Source organism: Gymnoscopelus braueri, assembly GCF_963280865.1.
Source record: "Gymnoscopelus braueri genome assembly, chromosome: 13".
Classification (NCBI taxonomy): Eukaryota; Metazoa; Chordata; class Actinopteri; order Myctophiformes; family Myctophidae; genus Gymnoscopelus; species Gymnoscopelus braueri.
Window position 1 is genome coordinate 26716453 of NC_137615.1, and position 25921 is coordinate 26742373.

A 25921-nucleotide genomic window follows, 5' to 3' on the forward strand; every position below is an offset into this window, starting at 1 on the left:
TTATGAAACATTAACCACTTAGCCCCATTTTATACCTAGGCTATTTGAAAAAAAAAGTTGATCTACATGCTCACAGCTTGTAGATCTACAAATTTTTTTCTATATAGAATCTATATATTTAGAACGTTTTAGTACATTTTGATTCCAAAACTTTTGCTCAGGTAAAACATTTGAGTACTTTTTCCACCACTGGCAGTTTTGCATTTAAGAGTCACAGCATGTGATGGGAAAGTATTCTTGAGACACTCATGCACATTATTTTGTGCCCCCACTGACAAATTTACTAGACACCTACACTCACACTGTTGGGTTATGTAAAGTGGTTAAATTCTTATGTTCACAATTTGACCCTCTCAAAAACACTAAGACCTACAAATATAATTACAAAACGCCACTTTGTTTTCGCTTCACAAACAAGACAGAAAAGGACTTAATGCAAATGTATTTTATTGTATTAAAACATTGTATTCATAAAAATTGTGCAAAATACTTAAACACTTTCACTTTAACTTATTAGAAAATATATTGACTGGCAGAAACCTTGTATCTTGTAGATCAGCCATTTCTGCTGGTTTATGAAAGATAAAGTGTCGTTATTGATAAAGAATATGGCTGGTTGTTTCATAAGTCCATGTCATCGTCGGAAGCTGATTCTGCCTTAGTGGCATCGAACCCCTCAGTGCCTTCATGGTCCTCATTAGAGCCTTCACTTTCATCTTCCTCAGAGCCTTCACTTTCATCTTCAACATTTTCTGCTCCTACACTCTCTTCCTCGCCCTCTGTCGTGCTGCCCTCTTCATCAGCCATGTCTTCCATCAATGATTTAATCAGAGAGCGCCTTGAGGCCACAGAGGTGTTCCCTCCAGAGCTCATCCTGGACGTTGAGGTGAGTGGGGCGGCTCTGAGTGGAGTGGCTCTGACTGGAGTGGAACTGTAAGCTCCCAGTTCCGGAGCAAACGTGTCATCCAATGGGCCAATAGGGGGCTGGTGCATGTGGTCAGCTTCCTCCTCGTCGCTGTCATAAATGACAGCTGCCTTCCTCTTATTCGTCGTTATGAAGTCTGCAGATGTCTCAGAGACACAGGAGCCATTGACGCTCATATTCTCTCTTCCCACATTTAGTGACTTCAACACATCGAAACTGCCCTCCAACTGAAGACGGGAGAGCAACTTCCTCTCCTGGGCTTCAATCTTCTCTTCGTCCAGGTCTTCGCCAGCGAACATGTCGTCGCAGCTGTCCTCCAGCTCAAGGACGAAGTCACCATGCTGGGGGGACCCATGTTGGGGGGACTCAACGTATGAGGACAGCTCACGGTCTTCATTCACACTCAAGGCAGCAGACAACTGCAGGACAGACAGTCTTTTATTCTTCAGAGAGATGCCAGGGCCGATGTCCTTCGGTCTTGGTGAGTCCATGACCTCACTAATGGAGGCATCTCTTCCCTCTAAGCCACACGGAACCCCATTCAAGGACACATCTGTTGCTAAAACACAGCCAAGGCTGGCATCCTTTGTTATTGAAGTGTCCATGACATCACTAAAGGACGCATCTTGTGCCTTGACCCCACATAAGGACGCATCTCTGGGTGAGTCATGTTTCTCTTCAGCCTGGTTCTTCTCAGCAACACTATCATCCAAAGTGAGGTTGACCATCTGCACGCTTCGATTTTGACTGCCGTCATGGTGCTCCACAGCAGGACCAGACTGGAACGCCACATCTGTCGGATCAGTGGAAGAAGACAAACAGTCACCAACAGCCTGATTCTCTTCAACACTGTCGTCGATCATCTGTACACTCCCATCTTGTTGTTCTTCTACAGATCCAGACTGGTCGAGGTCCACTACCACAACAGGAGAGTGTGGCTTTGCCCTCTCTCGTTTGTCATTGGACCTCGCAGCTCCAGTCTGACCCATTTGTCTCAACCACGCTGGCTCTGTGCTTGCACCCATGCTCTCCGCCAGCTGGGCATGCAGCTCAGACTCGACCCTCATCTGTTCCTGTGCCTTCTGGACCCTTGTCTCGATGTAGCGCTGGGACTCTTCATCTTCGGGGTCCTCGTCGTCGCAGTTGACCACCTCAAGAATAAAGATAAAGGTTTATTGTCAGTACCTATACAAGTTCAAGCAGTGACGCGCAAGTGTGGATGTCCGCAAAATACTGTGAAACAAACATAATAAAGCAAGTGTGTATGCAACATACTGTGAAACAAACATAATAAAGCAAGTGTGTATTAGGGAATTCACGAATAGTGATTTTTAGTATTCGAATTATTCGACCTATAAGTATTCGATTTGATTATGAAAAAAAAAAAATGGCATTGATGACTTGACTCAAGGAATGCGAGTTGACGTCACACCAGAGCTTACAGCTGCGTGTCTGCTGTAGAAAAGCCACTAAAAAAAAGTTTTTTTCTCTTTTTTTTTCTTCGAATAATCGAATAGTGGTTTGATAGTCGAATAGTCGGTTTGATATTTGAATATTCGGTGAATGCCCTAGTGTGTATGCAAAATAGTGTGAAACAAACATAATAAAGCAAGTGTGTATGCAAAATACTATGTGCAACATCAACATAATAAAGCTAGGGTAACAGATGGGGGCTAGGGTAGCAGATGGGGGGCTTGTCAAGAATGGCAGCAATAGCAACATGAGAATATCAACTATAAAAACGGTGCAATAAGGAATAACCATAACCATGTACAGATACCTTGTACATTAAACCATTGGTTCTCAAAGTGGCCCTTGGGGGTCCCAGCTAAGTTAGTTAATATAGCGTCATAATCATTTTAACCATATTTTATACTTTGGCGGGAAAATAATAATCAGATTTACAAGCGCATAGCGTGGCACAAAATGAGCTTGTAGATCTGCCATTGATGAAAACTCTTGAACATTTGTGCAAATCTTTGAATATATTTTTGAAGCAAACATTTGAACTCAAATCTTTGCTTCTGGAGGGTCCTGGCACAAAACATTTTCAGATGGTCCACGGTCAAATATATATCAATTTGGGGGTCCTTGAATTGAAAACGTTTGCGAACCACGTCCACCGCATTAAACATACGAGTTAAAGCACCGCATTAAACAGAGTTAAATCTGTACAGGAATAACTACCTGCGAGAACATTAGGTCGTGGTCCGTGATGCCAAACATCTCCATAGCGTGCAGGTGCGCTATGTGTTCATCCAGCTCGGGGTCTGTCATGCGGTGGCTGGAGTGGAGGGTCTGCAGCTGAAGCTGAGTATTGGAGGAGCGCGTCGACTCCAGGGTGAAGAGCTCCTTCAGCTCCTGCTTGCTGAAGTACCTGTGAAGATAAATACATTGAAATGCATTATCTTACTGTGTTATTCAAATGAAGTGCCTGTGAAGCTAAATATATTAGAATGAGAACTTGTGATTGGCACTATAATAACATTTAATACAAACATAATCCCACAGCATACCTGAATGGGTTCTTCTTGTCACCCGTTGTCTGTCGGATCAGGGAGTCTTTGAAGACCTGACGCCTGTAGATCTTCTCCTCTACTGTGCCACAGGTAATGAGCCGGTATATGACCACATTTTGCGTTTGCCCAATGCGGTACGCGCGGTCCACGGCCTGGGCGTCAGTGGCAGGGTTCCAGCTGGGGTCATAAATCACGACGCGGTTGGCAGAGGTCAGGGTGATGCCGACACCGCCCACTGCGGTGGTCAGCAGGAAGACGGAGTAGCGTCGGTCTTTCTGGAACTTCTGGATGAGCCCCTCCCTCTCAGCCATCTTGTTGATCGTGCCATCAAGCCTCATAACCTTACAATAGAGGAAGTGGTTGAGTAAGTAGACCTGAGCAGTGGTTCTCAAAGTGGGGACCGGGGCCTGCCCAGTGGTCCCCCAATGAGTTTAAATTTAAAGAAGTTATAAGAATGACTATTCAGAGCATAGGTTTAATCACTCTACAAGCTGGATCTAGAAGCTCGTGTGTCACATTGCAATGCATTGTGAGCTTGTAGCTCTGCTATTTTTGAAGATTTTATTTTTTGATTTGTTGCATAATCTAACAAAAGAAATCTCCCCATGGCACAATCTTTCCAAATGGGTACCCATGGCCAAATACATACAGTATCAGTTTGTGGGTCCTGGACATGAAAAGGTTTCAGAAACACTGAATTAGAGTACCAAGAAAACAACTAGAATAGCAAGTAGACACGTCTACCTATGGTGAACAAATGAACAACATACCTAGTACTAAAACTAAATAACATGCATCTAACTATATTTATCAATATCATGATAAGATATGGGATTTTGGATATCTTAATATGGCATACTATGCAAGTTTTCCCTTTTCCTGGTTTTAATCACTTGGGCCTTATATTAAACAGTCAAAAATTCTACAAGCCATCAGCTTGTAAATCTTAATTTAACATATTTTACATTATCGCTACAACACAATATTATCGTCACAATACTGATGGAGTTATTCATTTGGTCAAATATAGTCATATTTGTTTTTGTCCATATAGCCCAGCAACTATCAAAAAAGTCAAGGCCATACCTTGAAGCCACCGTTAGTGAGGACTCGCTGGAGAATGTCCAACACCTTCCGGAAACGAGCAAAGACGAGGGTGCGGTGACCTTCCTCCCTGAGCCTCTGGAGGAGCTGGAGGAGGAACGTCATCTTCCCAGACTCGGAGATGAGCGTTTCATCCGAGATGCCCTCAATGCCGCTTCCTGCAACTTCCTCCTGGTAGGGCCATCGACATCATGACATTTTCGTTTACCATGGTACGCCAGGTTGAAAGTGGTTAAAAGAGCACGGACAAAGACGATGAAATAATGATAGGAAATATGACATTTCAGGAAGGTGTTTTATACAGATTAATAGAGACTGGTCTTAATTATCATGCAAAAATGAGTGCGACCAGGAGATTAAATAATTATGACGGCATACCTGCTGGTCCGCAGATAAGCATTCCTGCAGGCCCAGCTCAGCCACAGCTTTGGCAGAGAGCAATCTTGGATGGTCACACACCTTCTTCAGGACAGTCAGTTCAGCCAGAGGTGACCTGTTAGTAGGGTTGTAGAGATTAACCACTTAGTAAACCATATACACACACACACACACACACACTTGTTGCCCAATGTCCCCCAGGGTCTGCTCCTCTACACAAAAGCTCTTCAGTGAAAATAGACAGTCTGCAATCTCACAACAAGTGGCAAACTGGTTTCCAGCTGGACCAAAATAATGTGAAAAACTTTAATTTTTAACATTTAAAATGCTTGTTTCTTTTTATCCTCCATAGTGTCACATGATGAATAACCCAAAAATAAACATCTGACACCGTAAAAGTAGCATCAAGATCTCAGTGTTGACAGGCCTACCTGGTTGTTGTGAGGAGCTCTTTGATGTGGTCAAGGGACAAGAACTGTCTGTAGATGTCCTCCTGTACCTTGCTCAGGTACGTCCACACAACCAGGTCATTCTTTCTTGTCAATTTTGGCATGACTGCGCCCGAGTCTGTGTGTTCTTCTCCAGTCATTTCTTCTTTAGCTGCCTGTTTTTTCTGGACCTCTGCTTTCGTCCTCCTTAGAAAATAGGGTTTGATGGTCGTCATGAGGTTCTCAGACATCTTAGCTCCCAGGGCTTTCTCTCCTGGAGTGGCATCCTTCTCCCTGGCCCTGGTGATGGGGTTCTCATACTCCGATTTGAAGGTTTTTGCCGTTCCAAGGAGAGCACCCTGGATGGCAAAATCAAACAAAGCCCACAACTCACGCAGGTTGTTCTGCACAGGGGTTCCTGTGAGAAGAATGCGGTTTTTCGCAGGTACAGCATGGGCACTTTTGGCGGTTTTAGTCGATGATGACTTTATCTTATGTGCCTCATCCAGGATCACATAGTCCCACTTGAACTGACGGCCGTTGTAAGATGCCAGCTGCTCCCAGTTGTTGATCAGCATATTGAACGTGGTGATGACCACGCCGCCACGTCTCTGGACCTTCTCCAAATTCCTGCTTCGCTCCGCTTTGCTGGAACCATGGAACTCCTTCACCCTCATTCCAGGGGTCCACTTGACGAACTCCTTTGTCCAGTTGGTGATAAGGGAAGTGGGCATAACAAGGAGGGTATGTTCGACATGCCCGGCATCGTACATGCCAGATAAGAATGAGATGATCTGGATGTAGGGATGAAAAGATTACATTTTTTATTTCAGTAATTGAATAATCAGTTCAGTGATGTATCATGTCAACATTTCTGGTAGGCCTATGCATGGAATGCATATGCCAGGAAAACATATTAAAGCGGTTCAGATAACTTGTGTTGACATATCAGCATATTAGTATTCTAAATTAATTGTATAGATGAATTGATTAATTAATCTGTCGATTACATTTTATTTTTGAGTCAATCATGAAAATAATCATTAGTTGCAGCCGTACCTGGATGGTCTTTCCAAGACCCATGTCATCTGCCAGGATGCCGCCTTTAAGTCCATCCCGGTACAGACCGTAGAGGAACGCTATTCCCTCCCTCTGATAGTCGTACAGTTTGTCATGCAGGTCTTTGAACAGTGCAAGGCCATTGATTGTCACAAAATCATCATCTTCACTAACATCCCCTTGTTCTGCCAGGACGTCCTCTAGTCTATTTATTCTCCCCATGAGCTTGTCACTGGGAAGGATGTTGTGGGCCTTCTTGAACTCCTCCAGGGCTTTGGCCATATCTCCAGCTCTGGCAGCGGCTTTCCCGTCCTTCGTATGCCTGGAAAAGCAAAGCATATTAGTTAAGCATCATCTATTCACCAGCATGTAGTATGAATCTAGCCTGGTAAACCCTCCCTCCGGAAATCTCAATTCCATTTCATTTCAGGAGTGGAATTGAGATTTCCGGAGGGAGGGTTTACCAGGCTAGTATGAATCAGTGGTTCCCAATTGTTTTCCTTCTTACATCTGACCAAAGCTGAGACCCACACCACACGTGTGCACACACACACACACACACACACACTCGTGCTTTTCAGACATGTTAACCCCCTACGATCTACAAGCTCAAAACGTGTCGCTGTGATCTTGTAGATCTGCAGTTTTTTTTATTGGGGTAAAAACAAAAAGACACTTTACGTATCCTACCTGGGTCACAGTTTTGTTTCCCGATAGACGTTTAATATTGCGGCACATAAGAACTGTGTACCAAAAATAAAGAAATGAGCTGGCCCGTTTGTTTATTTTTGGACCACAATTCTTATATGCCACGATATTAAACACCTCTATAGGAATTCAGAATGGGGAAACAAAACCGTGACCCACGGGATGAGAGTGACATCAGAAATTCTGTGCTCTATATTGACAATATAGTGACATGCCCCCAAAAAAGTAGCCTCGCGTGCAAAGGCAGATTCATCTGGAACCAGGCTACCAAAAAAGGGATGCCAGGTTTGCACAGCTGTAATAACTCCCCTGAACTGGGAAAGTCTGGTTCCTTCCGTGACCTCTGGTTTCCTTTACACTACAGTCATGTTATAGGCAAACATTTCCAAATATATATTCTAAAATATCATATACAAGCTCAGAATGCATCGCAACACATGAGCTTGTATTGTATATACACCATTTTTGAAAAATCTACTTTTTTTATTTCTACGTTCTCAAATAGGAGTTTTCAAATTAATTTGACTTTACAAAATATTGGTACGCAGCAGTGGTCTAGAAGACTAGGACTCTCCAGAATCAGGAGAAGCCCCAAAAATCTGGTGTCGGTTGGGCTCTAGCCTTTAGTTCACAGCTCTTTATGGAGGACAGTTTTCTTCCTAGGTCAGGTATTTATTTCTAGGTTAGAAATGGAAATTGATTTTATAGCTACCGATGACAGGCCTCCATTTTCTCATCCAAATCCAGATTTAATGACCTGTCAAAACAAAGAAAAGAAAAAACGTAAGTAAAATGTCAGTAATATAGTTTAACAAAAGAACCATCTGATTCTGAATACTGCATTTCGTCCTGAGATTTTCTTTCAAGTCTTTGAGGCTGTAAAGAAGGTAACAACATAATCAGCCAAACTTTTGAAGGAATGCACCTAGTCTATGAGATATGGGTGTTTTTGTCTTTGAATGATGGGACCCATGTAAAGTAATAATTTCAGGAAAAGACATTCCTGAAAAGACACAGCGCTACCGACTGCGCCACCGTTCCCCCCAAAGTGCAGCTTTAAGTGGTTAAGTTATTCAGTACTACTCACTTCTCCAGCCTGGTAGAAATGCCATCCATGTACGAATCCATCTCACTGTTCGTTGGTCTATTTATCCCGCTTAGCAGTCTGCCTTCTGTAAACCCAGAGGAGGCAATAGCTCTACAGTTACTTATATGCTGTGCGTTTATCACTTCATTTATAGGGTGGGAGACAACATGTAATTTATTCAGTTAACTTCCCCAAAGTATTCAGTGAACAAACAAGGTTGGTCTTGGAATGGGGGGGGGGGGTTGGGGGGATAAATGAGTAGAATAGAATGCATTAAACATTTCATTATTAAGAACAACCTCTACAGAGGCAGTGCCGTCCAATATTAAGTGGACTTAACCACAGCAACTTGGGGGAAACGTTTGCCGAGAATAGCAGATCTGCAAGTCTCGAGTTTGTACATCAGCAATTCTTGACCAAGAGATTTGGTATAGCGGTTCTCAACCTTTTCAGAACGCGACCCCCCAAAATAAATCATATTTGAACTGGGGACCCCCCACCCTGACAAGCAATTGGAATTGTAGGAATTACATGTAGTTAGACTCGCTAACACAGACATTGTGAAAATAGCAGATCTACATAAGTTCAAACATAGATCGGATATTCATTTTTTTTGCCTCCTTTTGTTATTTGGCAATTTTCGAGGTATTAAAACAAGTCTTAAAAAGTCCTTAAAGTCACTTCATTGTCATCTGGCGACCCCTATAAAAAAAGTGTGAAGATCCCCTGGGGGTGCTGACTCCCGACCCACAGGTTGAGAACCACTGGTTTAATACTTACACATTAAGTTTCAACAGTTAGTTCAACTTTAACCTTGGATCAAGACTATCATAGATGTATCTTATCGAGTCAATGGCATAATTACAGAGAATAACGCGACAACTTCTAGCAAAGACACATAAAAACACACAAACAACAAATACAGGCTTACCATGCACTTGAGTGAATCGTTACAAACAAATTCGGGCACTTCCGCAAATTTATACTCCCGCGGCGTGAGCATTACGGTGACGCAAACCAGTTGTTGTCCAATCAGCGGCAAGGAAGCAGGTGGGCAGGATCTATCAACGCAGAACCAATGGGAACATTCCCACATTCATTCGCTGAACATTCTCTTTTGTAATGAAGACAGTGCCATCTTCTGGTAAATAAAGAGAAAACACACTCGTACCCAGAATTAACTTGGCTCCTAGAAAACCTAGAAACTTAACCTGAGGACATTTGGAAGTCCTACTCCTAACCCTCCTTCTTTCTTGAAATGTGATAATCTTTCAGATTTAAAATGTATCCTGGTATCAGTATTGACAAAGCTTGAAATAAAAAAAAATATTTTTGGAAGGAACAGACCAGTGGTGGAAAAAGTACTCAAATGTTTTACTAAAGTAAAAGTATCAATACTGCAATGTAGAAGTACTCTGTTACAAGTAAATGTACTTGAGTAAAAGTACAAAAGTATTGGTATCCAAATGTACTTAAAGTACCAAAAGTAAAAGTACTAACATTTTTGAAAATAGCTCACAACGCGTCGCATGGCGCGTTGTGAGCTTGTAGATCGGCTATTTTCAAATAGCCTAGGTATAAAATAGGGCTAAAGTGGTTAATGTATGTTTAATCATATCATAATTTATATCTGAAAAGTAATTAGTAACTAAACTTTTCAAATAATTGTAGTGGAGTAAAAGTACAATATTTGCCTCTGAGATGTAGTGTAGTGGAGTAGAAGTAAAAGTATAGACAATGAATGAGAGAGTCAGAAAGTCAGAAAATCAATGTCAAAAAAGTAGACAATGGAACACAGAACTGTGTGATTTCTCGTTGAATAAGTTGTGGTACTGAGACACATAGATGACCACAATCAGATGATTAGGCACTTCACAAGCAACCATGCCCTTAGGGTCCAGCAATGCAGGGATCCTCGATCAGCTCCTCAGCTGATGTCCCCATGGTGCATGCATAGAAATTTTTGTTTATTAATAAAAATGACCAAAAAAAGTTCCATTTCATACAAGCAATGGGAAATCACAAGGAAAACCAGAGGGATAAATAGAGAGAGGGGGGGGAGAGAGAGAGAGAGAGAGAGAGAGAGAGAGAGAGAGAGAGAGAGAGAGAGAGATTAGGCTAGTCACTAGTGGATAACAGCTTATCCAGATGGAGCTACACGTGTCCTACGGTCCCACTGCTCAAGACAGTAGATCATGGATTGCTACAGAACAGTGACCTCTCTGACTCTTTTCTAACACTGGTAAACATAAAATGTACAAATAATGCATGAATCCATAGAATCAAGAAAGGCTTGGGTGGGTAGAACCAAGACCTGCCAGTGTATGCGTGCCTGGGTGCAGCAAGCATACACTGTTGCCTATGTTATGATGCCTGCCAATTCGGCCAACTAACCACCCAACAGGCTACATCAACTCAATCAGGTCACTGATGGTGGATGATGGTACAAAAGGCAAGTGAAGTCCATCTCTGAATGAAGTTGACATGTTCTTTATCCCAACATCGGGGTATAGTATAGCCTAAATAATTGGTGCCTTGTGACACCACATTATTGTAAACTATAACGCCTTCAAGATTTAATTTCTTGAGCGGGATTTTGCTAAATCGCAGGAGATCGAATCGGATCAAAATACAAATGCTGCAGGCCTAACTTCGTGGATGAAATATCAGAGGTAAAATAGCGTCATTTTTATGTCACAGTAGACTAGTCTAAACCACACTCTTGTCTGTCTAGTTACTGTAGTTAGTAAACAGCATAACACTGTATTGCAAAAAACAACAACAACAACTGTGACCTCAGTGCCACTGCCCAGCAGGGTTTCTTTTTCTAAAGATAGGCTATTAAACAAAACAAATTAGTCGTCTCCAATCGAGACAGATTCCTCGTTCACGCGTTGAAGTTCTATCAAACGTTACGTTGTCCAAAACAAACCACAACAAACCTCAGGTGAAAGCTGGACTGGTCGCTCATTCGACATATACAACCTGCACTGTAACTGGAATAGGTTAACACTTGGTGGAGTTCTCCGGTGATTCTTAGATTATTTCTTCGCGTCCAGACGAGCAAAGACAGTCATTAAAACAAAACCGTTAATACTTCACTGTACGTGTCCAATAGGTTTCACGTGAGCTGTAGTACACAATGTCTACCGCCTGAGGGCGACACAGGATCAAAACTTCTAAATTTAGCATGTTTCTTGTTTCAAGTTCATTTCTCAGATGTGAGGTTCAGTGAGGCAGGCAGGTTTGGCAAACACAAGTTGCATAACATTTACCGAATCAAATCTGTTGTTAAATTACATTTTCGATAAAACACAAAGCAAGGTTGGAAGAAAAATTGCCATGATGAAGATTTTGACACCCATTTGTTATAATAACCCATTAGTATAGTTTCAATGTACAGATGATTGACTTTTTTGGATGTTCTACTGTTAGACTGATGATAGGTTCTTGGTTTACTTATGATCCTAGATGACTATTTCTATGCATTTGATGTATTACCTCGTGTTGTCTTGCTTGCTGAATTAAGAGCGTCTGCTATAAATGCCTAAATTGTAAATTGTATTAAAGGATCAGAGATGTTACATGAATAAAAACCTACAGGTTATTGATTTTTTTTGTTGCTGTTTCTATTAATGGCGTATCAGTTGCAGTAAACTGAAAGGAGAGACCACAGAGCTAAATCATAATATCACATAATAACACAGTTTTAATGTGATGAGTAATTTTCTCTCAGCCTCATACGACGTAACCTCGCGTCACCAGTCTTTCCACATACGACGTGGTCCAAATAGTGTTTCTCGCGAGATCAACGTATGCATGACACAAACATCCCGTAGTGATGGCTGCACCGCCTGATGCGGAGAGTTTAGAGTCTCGTATCAGTAAGTATTTCTAAGTTATTCATGTACCGATCGCTCTTTAGGGGAGACTGCCGTGAAAAGTACTATCCGTACATTGCCAGCAGCAGCCTGACAGCTCGTGTGGAGAAGTGGCTGCCGAAAGAATAGACCTGGTGGTAGACCTCACCATCAGACCAGGATGCTAACGCGTTAGCTCCTTAGCTGTTGTGCTAGCCAGCTGTCAGCAGCCTTACGTAGCGTTAGCAAGCCTTACATACAGGTTACTGCAGGACAGGGGTCTTATCAACGTTTTTCCAGACCAAGGACCCCTTGGCTGAGACAGAGATGAAGCAGGGACCCCCACCACTACATGTATACTGTATATAAAATTGTGCTGAAGAAAGCTTCATAGACTTTTTTTGACAGTACCATTCGTCAGTGTTGTATTCATGTTAATGTGTATTTTCAGACATTTAACCACCTAAACAATCAAGTCAATACTTAGTAAACTTGACCTTTCACTCTGACTTAGTCTGCTCTTTTTTCCCTCTACACCAAACTTCTTTGTTGAAAATAGCCGATCTACAAGCTCTACAACGCCTCGCAGCGCAAGGCGCAGTGAGCTTGTAGATCTGCTATTTTTGGCTTAAGTTCTCAACTTCTCCTCAAGATAGGGATGCTAGGGTTCAAGTGGTTAATGTAAAAACAATTATCCTATCACGCAAAGATTTGTTGGCCCCCCTGTGGTAACTCTGAGGACCCCTTAGGGGTCACGGACCCCCTGTTGAAGACCCATGCTGCAGGACATCATGCTAACTTCTGCACGAGAGTGACTGAACCCTTGACAGCTGGGGAACAGTCTTATACTGAATGTTATCATGTACACATACAGGGATTCATTCAAACATACATACCATGGGGCAGTTGTTGCAATATCTAAGTCAGACATAAATAGTCGAAATAATGTTGGATTCCTCCTCAACCACCTGCCTTTATGATTTACATCACAGACAGAGCCACAAACCCATTGAACAGAGACACTGACTGGGCCAGTATCCACGCCTTCTGTGACCAGCTCAACAATGACTTGGAAGGGTAAGGACAGGCCTTACTGCCTGGAAATGTGTTGTAGTTGATCCTTGATGTCTATGGTTGATATATGGATGATTAATTTAAAATAATGAATGAGGAGGGGGTGTAGTTTGAAGGAAATGCTGCCTTGCTTACTGTAGGTCAGATGCTAGGGATGGCAAAGCATTTAGGTCTACATGTTCTGTTCACAGCCTGTTAACAAACCCATAGTGCTCACTTACAATCTTGGCTGGGGTGTATCTGAAGCTAGGGGCTTTGTGAATAATGACACCTTTTCAGCAACTGCCGTGACTTGTGCAAGACTCACTTGCAATCTGACCACTAAGTAGTAGCTGAAGAGTGAAAATTATTCATGACCTCTGTTACAGACCTCAGCTGGCCACCAGGCTTCTGGCTCACAAGATCCAGTCACCGCAGGAATGGGAAGCCACGCAGGCCCTGTTGGTGAGTTCAGAAATGAGAGACGATTGAATGAGTTAGGAGTCGACATTGTTTTATGTGCATGGTCTTTGATGTACTGTCAAGAAACATGTTTGTAGGTGCTCATTGAAATGCTCATGCAATGAATTAATCAGTCAGTCTTTAAAGCTACAACCTGGGACTTATTTTAATTAATACATTTTTATTTGAACCAATCTGTATTGTAGTGTCATACTTGATTGACATTGTCATGACACCTACTGGTTGACAATGACAATGAAGTTATTGTATTTGCAGTATGCAACTCCTTGCAACAGGCAACTACTTGCAACCATTATCCCCAATGGCAGTTGCAAGGAGTTGCATTGGTGTGGACTGACCTTAAAACTGTTTTGTTGCAAGTATTGGTGCGGTCTGACCTTTAGCTGTAGTTCAGACATTGCTGCAATTACCTCTCTCCATCGGGGGAGATAAAACTTATGGATTGTAACTTTAGAGAATAATTTTGACTGGTTTTCTATATGTTCAGTGGTTCTGTAAATTTGATATGATAGTGCAATGCATGGCCTTCCTCTGTGACTGTCTATTTATTATTTATGTTATTGTCTTGTGTCTCCAGGTGTTGGAGACATGTATGAAGAACTGTGGAAAGAGATTCCACAGTGAAGTGGGAAAGTTCAGATTCCTTAATGAGCTCATCAAAGTAGTGTCACCGAAGGTAAGACCTTTAATTTTTGTTTCTGAGTCTGCAGGGCCTGAATTTCGGCACAAGATTGCGAGAATTGTGCATATTGTAAATAATTTGCGCAAATTCAGCACTTATATTACGGGACATTCCTGCACAACATTTACAGCAATGTTAATATAATCAGAGCCAGCCTGAATGCAGGACTCTGTACTGGCTGGAGCTGTAGACAGACCCCATACGCTCTCTTCAGACACTCTCTGCCTCTCTCTACAGGCAACGAGCCCTTCCCTTCCCCCTTCCCTCTCCACTGGCACTGCTCTATGGAGACATGTTCTGAGCTTGTAGATTGTTATTTCTGGGATGGCATCGTTGTACGACGAAGTATAGATCATGGCTTAAAACGTGAATACATCATTTGAAGGGAATCCCACTCTGTAAAAAGCACCAGACCAATAAATACTGGTGCAAACGTCTATACTTTTCTTTCCTCTTCTTCCACAAATCTCTTTGTTCTGTCTCTATTATTGTTCCCACTTCCACATAGTGCTGTTGTTTAGTTCCTATCTGTCTCTGTTTCTGCGAAGTGTAAATGATCTTTTTCATGTCATTATGATGAACTTTGCAAAGTTTGCATCTTTGTCCTTTGTGTATTCTGACTTTCCAAGGAGTAATGCATAGAATGTACAGTAGGAGATATGTACTGTATGCAGAGTATTGCATACAATTCTATTGATATTTAAAATCAATATTAAAAGTGTAGGCTAGTACAGTTTCTGCCCGTCTCTCATTCCTTGCTCTCTTCTCTCACACGCACACATACCTTAAATTGGAGCAGAGCGACCAAATGTAATCTGAAACGGACAATTTAAGACCGACCTGTAGTAAAGCTTTATATGTATCTCCCCAAAGTGTATAAACCCCCCCCCCCCCCCCCATGTGAATCGTATAAGGGGGAATTCCCCCCATTTTAAAAAATGAATTTCAGGCCTTTCTCTGAATTAGTGAGTATGCCTCATAATGAGAATCCAAATGATTGTGCTAAAGATGCACTTGCATCTGTCGAGGAATTCTGGGTCAATCAGGATGTTGAGGCACAAACGGAGTCAGAGACTTGTATTTCTAAGATAGAAGTTTATTGCATGAGCTCATGGGAGTACATTGAAGATGGTGTAAGTGATTTGATTACATTTTGGTTTTATTTGTTAAAATAAGTATTAAATAGCTCTATATTCCAATAGCAATCATTGCTATAGTATAGATTATTTCTTCAGTAATAGGGGCCTCCTGTCTATCCAGCTCTTTGGTCTCTCCAGCTCTTTAGTAAACAGAAAATACATTTTCAGGTTGGGATACCAATTTCATCAAATCAGGAGAGAAAACGCATGGAAGTAAAGTCTGTAGCCTTGGGAAACAATGGTTCCCGAGCCATGTGGCCCATAGTTCAGGAGCCCGGAGCCCATCTCCTGTTTCCCTAGCGCCCTCGACATGATGCTAGAGTTGGAGAGACGGGGAGACCCATGTTACTGATCAACCTCTCCATAGCAGTGATTACTGTCACTTCTACTAAAGAGCTTTAACTTTTTAACAAAACTCTTTCTGCTAAATGCAGGGATTAGACCAAGGTTATACACATAGGTAAGAGGTTGTGTCATAGAGCCAAGCTGTACTCATACAAATAAATACCAGGCCAGCATGAAGTGGCATTTTGATTCTATAATATTCAGATTGTCAGAGAAACTCATACGGCCAAGGGTGAATGACATCCCCATGTCAATATTTGTCACACGACAGTTCCTTAAAGGGACTACACCATGAATTTTAACTTTTTCTTATTTTTTGTGTGTTTTTGGTCTACCCTACCTCTCTTCTATCCCCCAAAATACCCCAGTTTGAACACTCAGGCTTTCACAGCAAATCTGGGGTTTTCTGTAAATTGGTCTCAAAACAGGCCAAACTGATTTGCACCCTGATGTGACGTCACGTCAGGGTACAATCCCTCCCCTTTTTTTTTTTTACTTTTTCCACACAGAACCAGGAGATAACATGCATACAAACTGGCTCAATAGCGCCCATGCCAAACAGGACAATGTGGTATTGCAGGTGAAAGTGCTTTATAAGCCAGAGAGAAGTTAGTTGGAATGAGTATATCTGAGGCTTGATTTAGGCTCAAACCTTTTGAAAAACGTTTGAGGGACATAAACAATATGATATTAATATTTTATTTTTTTTTTAATTCATGGTGTAGATCCTTTAAACAGCCTAGTACATGTGATGATCCGGACAGTAAGGCCTAAATTATTGAACACCTATTATTCATTAAAAAAAAAAAAATTATATCAGGCAAATGTGTTTTTGTTCATATCGTCACTGTTGGGTGGAAACCTTGTATGTCCAAAACCTTACTTTTCAGGATATGGAAAACGGAACCTGTGTTCCAATGGAAGTTATTGTTTAGCCACAAGCTCTTGTTAATAGTGTTCAGATTCTGCCATAATCTGAAGACTCACCTCTTCAGACTCCACCTTCAGCCCGTAGCACTTGCCCTAGCCTTGACGACCTTGCAGGATTATGCAAGGCTAAAATGTAACTTAGATAGCATGTTACAGTATGTAGACATATATTGTGTATAGTTTCAATGTAGGCTGATGATAGGTTCTTGGTTTACTTATGTATTACTTTATTATTAGATTACAATTTTTATGCATTTGATGTATTATGTGTATTATGATGTATTATCTTGTGTCCCTGCTTACTGTAAATCGCTCTGGATTAAGAGCGTCTGCTAAATGCCTTAACTGTAAACTGTTCAGTGGTTAAACATATATAAATCCCACAGACAGACTTAACCACATTCAACCTGGCGTCCCTATTTTTGGATGCCAAAGATAGCAAAAGTAGCAGATCTACAAGCTCAATACGCATTGCATGATGATGTGTTGTGAACTTGTCAACTATCTTTGCTACTTTTGCGCGAAACTGTCATGCGACAAAATATAAAATAGGGCTTTCATTTATGAAAAAACATAAAAAGAATTAATGTGGAGTTACAAGATTTCTGCCTGAAAGCGACGATATGCCTTTCAAGTCTATGCGGAATTTCTCATTTATAACATTAACACTTTAATTGTCACTTTCTTAATTCTACTTGCTCCAGTATCTCGGCTCACGCTCTCCAGAGCCAGTGAAGAAGAAAGTGTTGGAGTTGATCTACAGCTGGACATTGGGTCTGACCGATGAAACTAAGATCACAGATGCCTACCAGATGCTGAAGAAACAAGGTAAACGGCTATCTACATTTTAAGTGGATGCATATGACAAGATTGCTCAAGCACCGTAGCCTACTTACTTGGGCAAATTTATATACTGGGATCTCTGAAACTCATGTAGGTCAGTCTAATTTTGGTTAAATGCTCTGTGGTCCAGTCTTGCATGACATCTATATACTGTATACTTTAAAAAAATATGTCATAGGGGTGCCTGGTGACTCGAAACACATGCTCCTTGTGAGTACCTGGGTTGGAATCCGACTACCAGGACAATTTCTTGTGTCTCTCCTCTCTCTGCCCTCAGGTTTCCTGTCTCTCTACACTCTCGTATCGGAATAAAGCAGAAAATGAAATTAAAATAAAATTGTAACAGAAAAACACTATTTTGTTGTGATTACGATTGCTGTATTAATGTGTGTGTTAAATCCTTGTCTTTTGATATTCTCTGTTTGAAAACCAGGTATCGTCAAACAAGACCCAGACTTACCTCCTGACAAACTACTGAACCCGCCCCCACCAAGACCTAAGAATGCTATCTTTGAGGATGAGGAGAAGTCGAAGGTGAGGATTTCCAAAACAAAGCAGAGTTTCTTATTGTCTTCTTTTCTGGCGAGGATAGTAAAACAATCCATTCTTTTGTCTGAATTCTGGCCATTGTCTTTTTGGCAGATGCTGTCTCGTCTGTTGAACAGCACTCACCCCGAGGACCTGAAAGCAGCCAACAAGCTCATCAAAGAAATGGTTCAAGAGGTAAGGTCCATTTCTTTCTCCTTTCTTCTTTCAAATTTCAGCAAATTACTGAGAAAAAGCACACCCCTGCATGCGGTTGAAAGGGAAAGGTTCAGAACCTATATTGTGCTACAGCTACACTGAAGGAGTTGGCAGGAACATACATTGAATGAAAAAGTGGGTTGCTTGCCCTGAGGTGTTTTTTGTGTCTGTGATTCAGCTCTGAGAATACATCTGTCCCGGTTTCTACCACAACTGTTCTTTGTTTTTTTTGGCCTTGACTTGGCCTTGACTTGCTAATGGTCGTTCCCTAACCTTTGTGTACATCTGTGGCCTTCCTCCTAGCTAGGTTTTGTCTAATAACCTGTATGTATGTGTATGCATGCCTGCACATAAGAGTGCTGCTTGGAATTCTGGGCCTTGTGTTTCACACAGCACCAGCACGCCTTGTTTAATAAACCATAGTGTTTATTGAAAGATTATTTTTATTTGGTGTTTCCCAGGACCAGAGAAGAGCTGAGAGGGTGTCAAAGCGCGTAAACGCCATCCAGGAGGTGAATGAGAGCGTCAGTCTGCTCACTCAGCTGCTGGAGGACTACGACAGGAACGCCAGCACACAGAGCAATGCTGAACTCATCCAGGTGTCTGTCAGTAGATGTGGATCTATACTTAGGAGTACAAACACACACATGCAGATGGGCACAAGTAGTGGACACAAGTAGTGAACGTAGAAAGTAATGTTAATCTCTGAGTGAGAATTAGACCTATGGTATCATTATAGATACCTTTTGTTGTAGTAACAAAACTGTTGTAGAAACTTATGCCAAATTCAGAGCCGGATGTCCGTAGCACAGATGTGTCCGAGGAATGAGTGAGACACCCTTGTAAATGAGTGAGTTGTGGTCAGTGAGAGCTCCTAGCAGATCAAAGCCAGCAGCTGTGACTGGCTAGGAGAGCTCACAGACAGGGAGGAGAAGAACAGACACTCGATACTCATCTCTGGCAGCTTGTTTGTAAATTATGTATACATTTAGGTATGAAATATGCCATGAAGTTGCCCAATCTTGATTAATTTCACCCCTAAAACTGCTAGTTTAAAACTTTGTTATCAATATTCCATACGGTAGACTGTTTATGTGGTCTACGCCTAATCCACGCCTGCCTGCTCCAGTGCTCCATAGCACAGCATGCATCTGGTTAGCTGCCTCTATCTTGCCAAACAGCAGTAGCGGCAAAGTTGTACTTTTCTCAACTTTGACCCCTTTACTTTGTGGTGGTTGCTCCTCTCCATAGACAATGCATTGAACCTCACTGCTTTCTAAGAATCCAGCAGTGAAGTACTGCTGCTGGTGTGATTTCGGTGTTAAATGATCTGTGTGTGTTTTAGGACTTGTACCAACGCTGTGAGAAGATGAGACCCACACTGTTCAGATTGGCCAGTGACACAGAGGACAATGATGAAGCTCTAGGTAAGGATTTATTTTATTTTCCTTTCGCATCATGTTGTGTTGTTAACGAGAAAATCTGTTATTTTCAGCTAGGCGCATTGTCGTGCAACAGCGTATCAATTATGGTAATTTATACGCTGTCACAAAACACAAATTGCATGCTACTTTTTTTCACAGCGGAAATCCTCCAGGCCAACGACAGTCTGACCCAGGTCATCAACCTGTACAAGCAGCGGGTGAAAGGAGAGGAGGTGAACGGCAACAACACAGCTAACGCACAAACACGCACAGGTGAGTGAGAGAGACTGAGCTGAGGAACAACACTGCTGGCACAGAAGGGTTTGGTTTATTAATAAATAAACCAAACCAAATCATGTCCAGCTGTAGTTTTAATAGTGTTAATAGTTGGCTTAGTTATAAACCTATTGTAGTCTGACTTAGACAGTTACCGGATTGTTCCAAGTCGTCGTGTAAACAGCATATGCCATGTCCTTAATCAGATAAAGGCCATTATTGCATTATATGAAACTAGATTAACACAGCCAAGTCTTTGCCCAATCTTTTGAATTGTTCAGTGTATGTGTAACATTTTCTGATTCTTTTTGTGGGTTTTACATCTGCAAATATAACTGGATGCAGTGAAGAGTAAACCTTGGCTAATCGCTAACCCACACACTTCTACAAACACACGTCACTTGGAAGAGGAAATATAATAATATATAAGAGGAATATTCTGAAATTAAGAATATGAACATCCCAGTGAAACTCAAGTGATGGCATTTAAAAAATCTACAGTGATCGGAGACTATGTTTGAGTGACATCCTTGAAGATAGTCCAACTATTGACTGAATCATGTAAATAAATTCCACCATTATCGCATTACAAGATGCGTGTATGTAATCATGCTGGGTGTGAGGCACCCATTGGAGTATACTTCTTTCACTTTAAAACCGTGTCATTGACTTCTCACAGGAGGAAGTACGACGCTGCTAGACCTGTCAGGATTGGACACGTCGCCCCAGTCTCCTCCTTCCTTCCCAGAGTTCCATACTCCCACTGATAACCTGAACGCTCCCTCCCACGAAATGGGGATCAGTCTCCTTGACGACGAGCTCATGTCACTGGGTAACAACACGTTAGATAACTCATGTCTGTCTTGTTCTCCTTGCTGCATGGTCAACAGGTCTCATGCCATCCTTTACTCAGCATTCTTTGTAAAGGTTTTGCACTGCACCTTCACCATGTCAGTGGTCACAGATTAGAACACTGCAGGGTCATTGGGTAGTATTTGACCGACTTAAACCACAGGTAATGAGGTTTAATTGCCCACCATAGCAAGACCACTTGCAGAGCTGACATACCATGAGAGCACTCTTTGAGACCATACTGAGTCATAAGCATTAAACACACATAGTGATCAACAGAATTGCAATATATTGATGCATGGAAGATATTTGAATTTCTTCTGACACTATTGTCATTCTTTATTACTTTGTCTTTGTTTCACCCAGGTTTGAGTGAAGGAACCCACACATCCAACCCTGCCTCCCAACCTGAGGATTCCACCGCGTGGGACTCATTCCAGGTGACAGTGAGCAGTCATTAACAGTCTATTTATTCACAGACAAGAACAAACATTTCACAGATAGATGATAGATGGATGACGACGAGAGATTAATGATGATTCAAACTATTAAAAAAAGAAAAGAAAAACCTGTAAAAACAGGTTTATTCTAACATAATGTCTTTCTCCATGAAACAGTCGTCAGACAGCATAGACACAGACATCCCAGCAGCACCCAGCCTACTCCTGAGCCCCGACCCGCCCTCCAACTCTCAGCCTCTCTCCTCTGGGTCAACTCCTGGCAGCTCAGCCCTGGATGAGCTAGACTTGCTGGGAAAGACTCTACTGCAGCAGTCCCTACCTCCAGAGAGCCTACAGGTCAAATGGTAAAGTAACTTTAATATTCAAACTGTTGTCACTTTACACACTTAACACTGCTCTGCTACAAAAACTCTTAAGACAGCCAAGACGAGTCTGTTGATGGTGTCGAGGTTAAGCCCTCCACCTGTGGACCCACACATTTGAGATGTTTTCAAAGCGAGCATTATACAGTAGCTGCAGGTCAGATAGTTAGGAGCTATTGAACATCTTCTAATTAAGTTTATATTTTGTGGTGGGTTTTAGGGACAAGCATCAGTCGAAACCAACTCTGCGAGATCTCCAGAGCATGTCTGGGTCCGCACTGACCCCAAGCCCCATCCCGGTCTTCATCTCTGAGCCTCCTGGGTCTCTCTTGGACTCTCAGCCCAACCTGGCAGCTACGTTGCTGGATATGTCCCCCATTCACTCAGAGATTCCCCCCCCAGAAGTCACCTTGACTGATGTTTTTGTACCGCTGGAGTCCATTAAGCCCAGTAAGTACAAGTTTGCTTGGTGATTCTCACATCCATCTGTAATTGTAGTTTTCCTCTCTCTCTTTATTAGCAGACATCCTTTGTTGTCTCCGCCGGAGCGGAGAGTATGTTTTCGCTTCGTCCCGCTGTGTGTCCCCCCCCCCCCGCTAACATTGGTCAAGCTCCACGTGACACGTGACAATATGTTGACAATATGTTGACACCAATGCTTTTGATTGGCTAGAGGGACGCATTACGAAATAAAATCCTATAAATAGGTGTGTCACTTCAAAAAGCCATTTATGTTTTTGAAGTGAGGTAAGACAGGATCAATCAGTCTTGATTGGAACTGTACCTTCCAGTACAAATCACCCGTCCGTCCGTCCGTGCGTGTGTGTGTCCCTCTGAGAACACCTAACATTGGTCAAGTTTCATGTAATATAAATATATAAATAGCTTAGACAGGAACAGTACTATCCAGTACAAACAGAGATCACAGCTGAGATCACACAATGCAACTAACTCCCATTACGCAAACTGAAGAAGCAGTAAATCATCGTCTGAAACCTGATGAAGAAGCAAAGGCGCAGAAGGCCAAAGCTAAGAAACAGAGACAAAGAACACTAAACAGAGACAAAGAATCCCTAAATGACAAAAAACGATAGCACAGGTCTGCTGGCGGAGACTTGTGCTCCGAGGAGCACATTTTCTTGTTTTTTCTGTGACTTTTCTGTGTTTCTCAACATTTGTCCCTCCAGGTAGTCGGTTACCAGTGACTGTGTTTGATGGTCACAGTTTGCGGGTCCTGTTCCACTTTGCTCGTGACTCGCCCCCGTCACGTTCTGATGTGCTGGTGGTCATCATCTCCATGTTATCCTCAGCCCCAGTCCCCGTCAACAACATCAGCTTCGACACCACAGCCCCAAAGGTGGGGTTCAAAGACAGTTTCCCAACACCAGTGATGTGGACAGACCTAATTTACCATTGATAGGTGTTCATGAAACTGGCTCATCTGTCCCCATTCTGTACAGCAGGGGTGCAAAAAAACAACGTTGCCGTCGGCGTGATTTGAGCTTGTAGATCATCTATTTTTTACTTTTGTGCACCACTGTCTTATGAAAAAGTATGGCATTAATTTATGAAAAAAACATAAAAAGATGAAATATGGAGATACAATGTTTCTACCCGACAGCTACGATTTTCAGCAGTTACAGAAGAAATATAATATTGATGGACTCAACTTGATGTATTTATTCATGTTGATTAATTGTCAGTTAATTGTTTGACTGCAGATAACAGCCATGTTTATAATAATTGAAAGCTAAAATGCATAAAGAATTTGTATACTCTAAAAGCCAAAGTGAGCCGAAGTTTTTTTCAGTGCACACATGACAAATTAATAACATGTTTTGACCAAAAACAAGGTCGTCTTCAGGCCTTCATGAAGAGTCCACTAGTATACTCATTGATGTAAAGTATATAAAAAAACAAATGCATGTAACATGTTCTAATATTGCTGTACCTAAATATGTGATGCAATAGATATTTCCCATGACCCAAGCTTAGCCCCCAAAACACAGTTTATGCACCATTGCTCCAAGTATGCAAAATTAATATTTGGTGAGCATTGTGTTGATAAACAGACGTATTTGCCCAAAAAATATCTGTCCTATTTAAACCTCTTGTACGATAACCTGCGTATATTAATGTGTTGAAATGTTTATTCATCTCTGTATAGTCTATGGCAGTGAAACTTCAGCCCCCGTCAGGAGACACACTACCTGCCTTCAACCCCATCCTTCCTCCTGCTGCCATCACACAGATCCTGCTGCTGGCAAACCCTCAAAAGGTACTTAAAAATGTGTCCGCAAACACAGAAATGGGTCCTGACCCAAACACATTCAATTAATCATGGGAGATTGTTGTTAGTGGGAATCAGTCCTCTGCACATCCTGCAACACAGGGTAGGCCAGAAAAGTCAAATTATTCCCAAACAACTTTATTGCACTACTCTAGCACAGGGGTTCCGAAACTTTCCATGCCAAGGACATCCAAATAGCCATAGCCTCTGGTTGCGGCCCCCTATTGAGAATTGGCTTTAAAAAAGGTGGGGGCCTGGCGGCCACTTTGAAAACATGTGCTCTAGCATCTAGCCAACACTGACAAGCTCATTTAAGAGATGGTTTGATAAGTAAGACTATGAAGCACTATCGCATCTATTCTTCAGAAGTTCATGTTGACACAAGTACAGTAGTCTAATTCTAGGCTCTAGTGTGAGTTGTACTGATGCAAACACCTTTTTTTTCTTATTCACTGTGTCTCCCAGGAGAAAGTGCTGTTGCAGTACGAGTTAACGTTCACTATGGGAGAAGATGTCTTCAATGAGAGCGGCGTTTTAGAACAGTTCCCCCCTCCTGAGACGTGGGGGAAGCTATAGCATCCACACAGGAACCACAACATGACAGACTGTCTCTCTCTCTCTCTCTGCTTTCAGCGTTGGCTTCCCTCTTAATACTGCTGTACAACTCTCCAACTCCACACTTTGCATACAGCTGTTTTTTGTTTTATTTAACCGCACTGTATTCTTCTGTATGATTAATATTGATTGTTATCTTTGATTTTATATCACTCGATCAGTGTATTGTGTTTACGCTTTGCTCTAAACAATTTGCGTGTCTAAGAATTTATAGTCCGCTGTATGTTGATCCTTTAATAACTAAAAAAAGCTTTCAACCGCTTCTGCTGTTTAACAGGACCAGCCACTCTTTTTGTTTTTAAACCGACATCCTAAATGCAAAGAAGGAAGAAAACAAAACTGTATGTATGCTGTAATTACTGTTGTAAAAATTTGGTTTGCTTGGTTTAGTTTAGCCAGTCAGAGTGCACAGTGGGTGTTCTGTAGAGAATTACATCCAAAGGACCAAATGGGATCCCCCCCAACTTTTGCATGTTCTTAACCCACCTGGGGTACCAGCACGCTAAATCAAGCACACCAAAAGTGAGTATGCACTGGGAGGTACGTGGGGAAACTGCTACTGTTGCTTGAAAAAAAAGGGGGGGGGGGTGTGGGCGGAAATTGTGATGACTTACTTTTTTCCCTTTTTTTTCTCCCTGTTTACCTTGTTTTTATTTTGTGATGTATGAATAACACTGACAGTTTCTTCAACAGTTAATGATCTCAGTTTGATTTGCACAGGGTGACTTCTCTGTGGTACGTCTGGTACCTTTTATGCTATTGTGTTACATCAGACTTCAGTTGGGTCTGCCATATGTGCCTATTCATGCAGTTTCACTTTGTCTCATGTCCTGTATCAATTCCAGTGCATTTGGATGTATGGATGGATGATTGGTCTTGGTTTCTTGGTTTACAAGCTACGATTACCTGTACAAGTCCAGAAGCAGCTTGTATGAGATACACATACAAAGAATGCAGCATGTTGTTGAAATGTTGAGGAAACGTATTTCCTTAACGTATTTGGCTTTGACTTTGGCAATTGGTCATTATGTATTGGCAGAGTTCTACCCTGGAGTTCTGGGCAATACCTGTCTATCTCAAACACATTAATTTAATTTATGTGTTCTGCAGTGCATGTTAAGCCTCACTGAGTTACTCCCTCCTCCTTACAGTCGCTCAGTCATGTTCCACTGCACTACTAATCTCCAGTAAGACTGCTTTGTAAATACTGAAAATGGCAGTTCAGTTATGTACATTTGCTCAAAGTAGAGATCATAACACTGAAAATATATATCTAAAGGGTAATAAAACTTCTTTTTCTGGGGGATTTAAGACAAGGTCATTTGGTTTGCTGTATATTTATTTAAAAATATAT

The 25921-nt window shown here is 41.8% G+C and overlaps 2 protein-coding genes across 5 annotated transcripts; one reads left to right on the top strand and one right to left on the bottom strand.

Moving 5' to 3' along the window:
• Nucleotides 1-621: 621 nt before the first annotated feature.
• On the bottom strand, nt 622-7845 carry LOC308099483 (DNA excision repair protein ERCC-6-like; the record flags this gene model as incomplete). The annotated part of the gene is made up of 8 exons (XM_080448227.1): nt 7834-7845; nt 6414-6735; nt 5358-6148; nt 4927-5041; nt 4531-4719; nt 3442-3785; nt 3113-3302; nt 622-2076 (listed from the first exon to the last, which is right to left on the bottom strand). The coding sequence occupies exons 2-8, from the start codon at nt 6693-6695 to the stop codon at nt 622-624; spliced, it is 3366 nt and encodes a 1121-aa protein (XP_080304353.1). The 5' UTR covers nt 6696-6735; nt 7834-7845.
• A 4186-nt stretch (nt 7846-12031) lies between these two features.
• On the top strand, nt 12032-25888 carry LOC308099274 (ADP-ribosylation factor-binding protein GGA1-like). Of its 4 annotated transcripts, none has more exons than XM_080447965.1 (17): nt 12032-12092; nt 13061-13145; nt 13511-13586; nt 14182-14280; nt 17405-17528; nt 17977-18077; nt 18186-18266; nt 18749-18892; nt 19633-19714; nt 19871-19984; nt 20667-20819; nt 21206-21285; nt 21457-21644; nt 21883-22112; nt 22850-23019; nt 23830-23940; nt 24418-25888. In XM_080447965.1, exons 1-17 carry the CDS (start codon nt 12050-12052, stop codon nt 24526-24528), a joined length of 1992 nt encoding a protein of 663 aa, XP_080304091.1. In that variant the 5' UTR covers nt 12032-12049; the 3' UTR covers nt 24529-25888. The 4 variants fall into 4 exon arrangements, with proteins under 4 accessions (XP_080304091.1, XP_080304093.1, XP_080304092.1 ...); XM_080447967.1 differs by having other exon boundaries at nt 21206-21279; XM_080447966.1 differs by having other exon boundaries at nt 18749-18886.
• The last annotated feature ends 33 nt before the right edge of the window (nt 25889-25921 follow it).

What these genes read in the sequence shown, in the direction of transcription:
- LOC308099274 (XM_080447965.1), top strand. Translation starts at nt 12,050, where the DNA reads ATGGCTGCACCGCCTGATGCGGAGAGTTTAGAGTCTCGTATCA. An exon ending in AAGCCACGCAGGCCCTGTTG is followed by an intron (nt 13,587 to 14,181) that starts GTGAGTTCAGAA and finishes TTGTGTCTCCAG; the next exon opens with GTGTTGGAGACATGTATGAA. An exon ending in TCAAAGTAGTGTCACCGAAG is followed by an intron (nt 14,281 to 17,404) that starts GTAAGACCTTTA and finishes TACTTGCTCCAG; the next exon opens with TATCTCGGCTCACGCTCTCC.